The 8,808-nt window shown below is 38.0% G+C and overlaps 1 protein-coding gene across 1 annotated transcript in view; it reads right to left on the reverse strand.

The window, feature by feature from the left end:
* The window catches only part of TMX4 (thioredoxin-related transmembrane protein 4), a 48,972-nt gene extending 41,554 nt beyond the window's left edge, over positions 1-7,418 (reverse strand). Inside the window, exon 1 of the mRNA XM_008585549.1 lies at positions 7,311-7,418. Coding sequence (XP_008583771.1) covers positions 7,311-7,363 — 53 coding nt within the window. The 5' untranslated portion in view covers positions 7,364-7,418. The remainder of the gene's footprint in view (positions 1-7,310) is intronic.
* Positions 7,419-8,808: the final 1,390 nt, after the last annotated feature.

An 8,808-nucleotide genomic window follows, 5' to 3' on the forward strand; every position in this document is an offset into this window, starting at 1 on the left:
AGTGGGACCCGGTCTGCATGTGGGATCCGAACCCTCGGCGGGAGCGCAGCCGTGCTCCCAAGCGGTGCACTGTAGCAGTGCGCCACCCGGCCGGCCCCAAATTTCATATTTTTTAAAAGTCACAGTCCCTAATCTCTAGATAGGCTATTATATAGATTGAGTTTTTGGTGAAACTGACCTTTAGATATGCAATTATAATATACCCTCAGATATGCCAATTAGGTAATTTTAGTATCACTTTTCTATATAGCTACTACCCACTGGGCTATGGCATTGTTAATGCCATTATTTCTGAGATTTAAACAGAGATAATTGTGTTGGAATGCACCGAGATGTTTTTTCAGTGGTGGAGATAAGCCAGCTCTGAGGCTTTGGTGTGGGAACTGGTCCACTGCTGCTACAACTTTTTAAATTATTAGTATTCTGTAACTAAAGGATAGTAATTTAGATAGGAAGTTATAATGTACTACAAGTAAAATAACTGCAGGAGTGAAATAAAGGCAAGGATAAGTCATATGACCTACATGTTCTTATCTGTGGATGTGTGTACGTATATTTATTCATATATACATATGCATATATGTATAATTTATTTATGTACATATGCATGTATGCATGAATAAAACTCATCAGAATGGAATGAACATAATCCCCATTTACATTACTTAAAAGTAGTTCACAATAGAAGTCTTTTCCTAGGAACTATAAAAGACATGACCTGCCATAAATTTGTCTCTTACACATGAATTAATCCTTCATTAATTTAAGAACCTCCAAGAAGAATTAGCACCATTATAGTGACAGAAATTGCAAACCAGTATCTTTTCTATTTAAACTCTTGCAGGTCACAGAGGTATGTAAAATTAGTAAACTTCATAAGGACACTTAAAATATATTCCAGATAGCAAAAATGCTATTAAATTTCACCAACTTGAATATCAGTTCAATGTTTTTAACCATTTCTGGGAAACAAAATTCAACAGCATGCTTTTGTTATCCATGGTAGTCACATAGAAAGTTCACTGAAGTTCTGTTAGAAGTAAGATGTTGACAGACCTTGATTCTTTTATTGCATGAACTCACTGAATTTGGTGTGAGATTTCATTAGGTATACCAAATGTTTCAGAGGGTGTACTTACTTAAATATATTTTCTAGAAGGAAAATTTTATTAAAAACAATTTTTTATTTACCAATAAACAATTTTTCTTCGTCTGTGTTGGCTCTAATTTCACCAGTGTTTCTCAATACATTGTCTTTTCTCCTGACCTTTTCTTAGTCTTGCATAAATGAAATGGTCAACAGATACAGTCAATTTTCACCTAGAATTTACTTTGATCAAAACACTGAGAAGAATCTGTGACAAGAAAGAGGAAAGAGGTATACTCGGTTCATCCTTCTAGGACTTAATAAATAAAACTAAATCAAAATGTCAACAAAAAATGCCTTAACTACATTAGGTGTTAATCTTCTTTCTGAAAAATCTGTAATGACCCAAGAATTGAAAGCCTTATGCTCAAATCTATTTCATAGAAAATCATTTCTAAAATATGTTAACACAAAAGGTAGAGGAAAATAAAAATTGACAGCTCTGTGAAAACCATGACACCTGCTAGATAAAGAGAAATTCACTACTTTCACTGGAATAAACAGTCCATAAAGGCAGTGACTGCTGCATTATTTGTACTTAGAACAGAGCCTAGCAGGTCCTAGGCCACAAAAATATCTATTTATATCAATGCACAAATGGGAGATGATAGTGATGACCCTTAATATGTAAGAAAATATATACAGATGTTTCTTTCAGTGATATGTTTGAAGAAATTCTTGATTAAAGGAACAGTTAAAGTCTATTATTCACTCATCCATGTAGTCAAAAAGTATTTATTAAACAACTACTATTTGATAGTAAGGGATGAAAAGGGAAGAAGAAAAACCTTGTTCCTCTACTTAAAAGTTTATAATCTAGTGGAGGAGTCAAACAAAAACTGTGGAGGATATCAACTTTAATAAGGCAAATGTATTTCACAGAGCCTAACTTATAGCTTAGTAAGACCACAGTCCTTAATTTTAGAAGGGCCAAAGCCCTTTAGCATAGGCTGAGGCTGTAGCTTGGTGGGGCGACAGCCCTGTAGTTTCAGGTATAGCCTAACCTTTTGGTATTGCACATAGAAGTGTTAAGCTTGGGAAAGACAGAAAACTTTCTCAGGGCTAAAGTTTTTGTTGTAGATTGTAACAGCAAAAATGCTTGCTATTAGGGCCAATGTCCTTGGTGCAGCTAAACATCATGATGGGAAAGTAGGACGATTACCTCATTGTTCTTTTTGTTACCACCTGTTTCTTTTCTGTAACTTTCTTGCCTGTTGAATAAAAATGGAGCAAAAACCTGATTCAGGGTTATTTTCCTAGGAATCCTGATCTCTTGAAGGATTTACCTGGGAGTAACCACTTCGGGCCTCTTACTACTCAGGAGAAATGGGCTTTGAGTAATCCTTTGTGTCTACATCACCCTGGAAGAGGTGACAAAAAAACCTCACAGAAAGCATGTAAAAAAATTCTAATTACTAGCTGTAAAAAATACTATGCTAGATCCAGACAAGGCACAGTGAGAAAGAATTTTCCTGGGAGGTGGGGTGGTAGGGAAGGCAGGGCACCTATTTAAGTTGTGAGCAGTGTCAGAAATGAGCCTACAGCAATACTGCTCTTCATTTGCAGAAACTAGAGAGAAGGTAAAAGCATGGATGGATCTCTGAATAATATAGGAACAAGACTTCCCCTCAAGTGGGTCATGACGCTGGACAGCTGAGAGCCTAAACAAAGGTCAGCCAGGCTCCGTGCCTTCCTCCAGGCAACCCCACCACCCTCCCAGGTTTGCATCGGGACTGCAAAACTCAGGCCTGCATTCTACTTCTGTTCTTGCTCACCACTTACTAAGGATCTGCCAAAGCTTTAAGCTTTTCAAGTTTTCATCTCATCTAGCTAGTATGAATGAGAATGATAATACTGTACACCAAATACTTATCTGGATGGTCAAATAAGACAGCATTTGGAAATATGTAATGTAAGCAATCTGTTTACTGTGACTGTGATGATGATGATGATGATGATGATGGGGTTGATGTGTATGACAAGGTTTAATGAGGCTTTACACCCTTTATGGAAACAACCTGAAATCAAATACTTTGTTAGCTTATGAGCTCCTCTTTTGCATATTTTAAAATATCCATAAAAGAATCTAGGACAGTGATTCTCAATTAGAGGCATTTGGAAATGTGTACAAGGGATGAGGGTTGTAATTTTCTCGATGTCACATGACTGAGAGTTCTACTAGAATGTAACGGGCAGGCATACCAAAGGTTCTGCAAAACATGGGCCATTCCCACACACCAAAGAACACGTTCAACCCAAAATGCCAATAGTGCCCTACTGAGAACCACTGAAGTATGCCTGACACAGAGGAAGCATTCAGTAAACATTTGCTAAATCAATGAACACCACTTATACTATTTTTTTCCCCAGAGCACAGCAGACTGCCAGTCCCTTGAAATCAAGGCTGTAGCTCATTCATCTTTGTCTTCTCAGGTCCCCAACCCAGAACCTGACATGTAACAAGCATTTAATGACTAAGTCTTAAACAAATCAATAAATCAAGACAATCCATTAAACTGCAAAAAATAATTATTTGACATAGGCAAGTTAAGGCAATGATGTTCAACACATGTTCTCTCCAGGTATAAAAAGGTCACTGGAAAGACAACCCTAAAACCTAGAGGACCTGGGGAAATAAATGAGGCTTTGCTCCATCTCCAGGTGTCACATTCCAATTTTGAAACTTGATCACCCTAAGAACAAAATCAGAAAAAGCAGTGCTTTGCAGAGGTAAATTACTTTATTCCAAAGACATTCTATTCCTCTGGATATCAGTTAAAAAGTAGGCAGCTCAAAATAAAGCCACTTGCATATCTACTTATTTCTTCTGGGGAAAAAAGTCACCAGGAACAGTACACAGAATGTATCATATTGCATACTTTTGTGCTTCAAAAAAACAAAATTTGTATTCTCAAGGACTGATATAATGCAAGCAAACCAAGTGCTTAAAATAGCAAAAGATTGCAAAGCGAATGAAGGAAGGACAGAATAAAACAATGGAAAAAGAGCAAAGAAAGCATAAGAAGGTATTTTAAAGATTAGATCATTTTTCCCAACTCAGAAAAAATGCAAACTTTTCATCAGAAGTTAAGAGGGAAAAAAAGCACAGCAAGTAAATTGTAATGATGTGGCAAAAATCGGGGTAAATATTATAAAGCAATATATTAAAGGAAACAAGAAGAGAAAAACTAAGTATATGAGAAGCCCATAGTATTTAAAATAATGTAAGTAGTAACAGGATTTTTTAGATGTTTAAATAGATTTCAGAATAGAAAGAGTGAATTACTGCAAATATATTTTTAACTGACACTTCTCCTTAACACAAAAGTGCTTTTTTAAAACTGGAAATTCAATTGCAAAGATCCAAAAAATTGACTGTTTTGAAAGACAAAATATAACCAAATTAAATTTTATAGTAAGAGCTTTTCATGTCTCAGAGCAGCCAAACACTGCTAAGTCTTCAAAAATAAATTAAATTATTGATACCAATATAACCAGGAATTGCATTACAGGGACTTTTATGATGTGGGATATAAAAGGAAAAGTTCCCAGGAGAAACGTTACATGTAAGCAAATGAACAAATAAAGAAGTGTCACTCAAAGTGATGTCAAAATTTTAATACTATCAGAAAGCTTCCTAACTTGCTTCTTTAGGGAAGTTAAAGACATTATCTGCTGACTCCTATCTCAATTTATTATGACCAGTTCACCTGAACAAAGTGTTAACATGGGAGCTAGTATTAACACATTTTTTTCTCTGTTATATATATTAGAAGAAAAAAAATGTGGTAACTGTTTGAATAAATTCTCAGAAATTTACCTATACTGGTACTGAGATTACAATGAATTTTAAAGTGTTAGATTTTTTCAAAGGGATGACAGGGAGTATCTAATAATACAGAAAAATAGATCACAACTACCCAAGAGCCACAATATTTCTTCACAATGAACACTTTGGTTCTGGTATGTAGAAAGACGCTGGATTAAATGTTTAAATTCTCTTTTCTTTCCAGTCTCATTTCCTATCCACCTATTTTGAAGCATACTCAATGAAAAGAAAACTTCTACTAAAATGACCTCAAGTGGGGCCAGCCCGGTGGTGCACTCGGTAGAGTGCAGCGCATGGGAGCACAGCGGCGCTCCCGCCGAGGGTTCGGATCCCATATAGAGACCGGTCCACTCACTGGTTGAGCGCGGTGCGGGCGCGACACCGAGGGTTGCGATCCCATTGCCGGTCACGGTACGGGCGCAACACCGAGGGTTGCGATACCGTTACTGGTCATGAAAAAAGACAAAAAGGGGGGAAAAAAAAAATGACCTCAAGTGTCTACACAGCTTACTTCTGGGTTACAAGACTTATCTTTCATCACAGACCAAGCATATTCCATACAACTGGACACATGGCAAGCTTAGAGCATTTGATTATTACCTCTAGGCTTGTACATCTATAAAGTAGTAAAATTTGAACCATCAACAGAGGCCAAACATAGGAGCTGCTGGCTCATTTATAAGCTTATAGGGGCTTACACTCACCAGAGCTTTGTGTTCTTAGTTCTTTTTTACATAAAAATAAAAAATAAAAAAATAGCAATTCCAAAAGCCACCATAAAGAAGTAAAGAAGGTGACATCATTAAACATAATGAGGCCTTTCTGCTTTGAATGCAGTCACATACATACACAAACTGAGTTTTCACCAGAAAATCACATCTAGAACAACTCCATTGGGTAAGCACCTACTGAAAAAAGGAATTTTCTTGGCTGATGAAATGCATAGGTTCTCTAAAACTATTGCAATTATTACAGACATGGCAGTCCTAACACAAACCTCCACTTACTTTAAAAGTTTCTGTTTTAAATGGAATATGACCACCTCACTTCTACCCAAAATATGTAGTTAAGTAGCTTATTTTAATAAGTTGTTCATCTCTATAGCTCTCTTCAGTAATTCCACTGATGTATTATGGTACCAAGGGCATTTCATTTTTAGATCTAAAATATCCCCTTCTTTGTGGACAGAAGGTAAATGCACATTAGAAGGGATAAAATGCATTATGTTCTTTGAGCAATGTAATCTGCTAAGTGACATAACTTTTGGCCCTGAACTCACACAGGTTTTTACTCCATAGGCATCTGCTTTCCATCTAAAACTGAAAGAATCAAAAGAAAGATCCAATTTAGTGACTATCTGGGTCCTCAAAGTAAAATTAAATATAAAATAGTAGTAATCAAATATGTATATTGCCTGAAACCACAGGCTAAAGAGATGTGGTCTCAGCGATCATTTCTCCAGACATTCTTCATCTTCCCTGCAAGCCCTCCATGATCGTCTCTCAAACCTATTTAGACATCTATTCACTGTAAACTTCAAGCCTTCTTTCCAATGATCACTTCCTTACTATCAGAAGATAACTTTAAGCTCCAATCAACAAATCCCTTGCCTTCTGCTAACTCAAAACCAGTTTCCCATTTCCCTTAAGAAATGGCACTATCTGCCATTTACCTTCCATTATTCAACTGATGCAATTTGCTAATATCCTTTTTTTATGACACTAGCGCAATTAAATTATATCCACATCTAAAAATTATAACAAATATCAACATTTATTTGAAACCTTGTTTTAAAACTTAAAAGGCACTCATGTTTATATTTTATTTTCACAATGACATCCCAAGGTCATCAAAAAGGAAGATCAAGATCTTTTGCAAAAACTGGTCTGCCTTCACCGTGCTGCAATTACTCCTTCAACAAATACCTTGCCTAGCCTGTGCTACGTATTCATTTCTACGTAGATGTCCTTGAATGGCTGCCCTTTCTCCTCTACATACATACCTATGTCTAATAGCACAGAGTTTCCTTGCAAATTTTCTCCTTTCTCCCCCATCCCCATTCCCTTGGTAAACTGTCCACTCCATCCCAATATCACTTTTCCCCAAAGCAAGGGTTAGCAAAGGTGCGCAAAGCGCTTCACCCGCAGCTGTCACCGCGGAGGCCGGGCACGCATGCGCAGCGCGAGCGGCCCGGAGCCGGCGCCGCAGGTCGTTTGGCAGGTTGGGTGCGGGCCTGAGGTAGAGCCCAACGGCAGTGCGGGCCGCTCAGGAAGGTTGGGGATGGCGACGGCCGCGAGGACAACGTGGCGTGCGGGCCGGGCGGGCCACACTCACAATTTCAGCATCCACTCGCCCTGCATCACCAGCGTCCAGTTGGAGGCGGTCATGGGCTGGACCCGGCTCTGCTCCGCCGGTAGCGCGGCCTGCTCGGGGTCCTCCGTCGTCGCCGTCACCCTGCTGTGGGTAAGCTTTTTCAAAGTGTGCTTTATAAGCATTTACTAGGTGTGCAAAACATGAAATTGGGTAATGTGGTTAATACAACATGGAAAAGATGCAGCTTTCGTCCTGGGCTTAAAACAAAGACAGCTATAAAATTAAGAGTACTTCAGGGCATATGAGATAAATTTTCAATCAGTACTTACAGGAGAGAAAGATTAATTTTGCCTGCAGAGAAGATCTTCCCTGAATTGGGTGTTAATTATAGTAGCAGCGAAAAACTAAGTAGACCTAGCCCTTATCACCAAAATATAGGACTCAAGAGTTTACAAAGTATACTTAATTTAGTATAAGAAGTCCAAGGCTGAGGGGGAGCATCTGGTGAGGACCTTCTTCCTAGTGGGGACATTCTGCAGAATCCCAAGGCAGCACAGGGCATCACATGGGAAGAAAATGTCTTTGAAATGCATGTTACTAAGACTCACTATTATTATGTATATACTAATCCTATAAACTCGATGGAAAACATCTTACTGTGCTTATAAAAATAAATGATTCATAAGCAAGAATTCTACCATATTTTTCAGTGAGCTTTTTTGTGTAGGATATGTGATTGGTAATGAAGTTCTTAAAAATAGCATCTTATGCTAAGGAACTATTATTAATTTTTTTGAGTGTGATTAAGATGTTATGACTATATTTTTTAAGTCTTTACTGGTTACAGTTAGTGAAATATTTATGGGTGAAATAATATGATGCCCATTCTCTTTAAAATCCTCCAGAAATAAAATGTGGGGAGTTGAGAGAATATGGATGAAACAAGAGTGGTACAACATCAGTCAGTGTTGGATTTAAGTTCATTTTACTATTTTATCTACTTTTGTGTACGTTCAAAAATTTACAAAATGAAAAGTTAAAAAGAAAGAAAGGCATCAGAGGCACAAAACAAACTCATTGCTAAAGCTCTTCCTGTGTCTAACACAAATTGGGTGTCAAGGCTTGCTTCATTTCTTGGCCTTCCGACTGAGGACAGTAGGAAGGAGTATAGCAAGAATGTGTGGGAGGCACTTTACTGTGAGGAGGCACAGACCAGGGTAAGGGAGCAGTTGCTGTTAGACCATGACTGTCATCTCAGCTCTGAAACTTCCTAGCCATGTGATTTGGGACTGAAACTAGTTAACACAAAGTTTCTGCTTTAATGTGGGTAAAAATAGAACCTCCTCCAAAAGGTGGCTGTGAAGACTATAAAAAGTATAATGCCTAGTGTCAGGCTGGATCATAGACCTCTCTGCCCCATCCTGTGCAGGTCCTGAGTCAGGTAGTCAAAAGAAAAACTGAGCAGCTGCAGGCAAAGTGGACATGCTTTATTCTTCAGATGCGAGCTCTGCCAACCAGC

This window comes from Galeopterus variegatus, unplaced genomic scaffold (assembly GCF_000696425.1).
Source record: "Galeopterus variegatus unplaced genomic scaffold, G_variegatus-3.0.2 Scaffold3616, whole genome shotgun sequence".
In the NCBI taxonomy this organism is placed as follows: domain Eukaryota; kingdom Metazoa; phylum Chordata; class Mammalia; order Dermoptera; family Cynocephalidae; genus Galeopterus; species Galeopterus variegatus.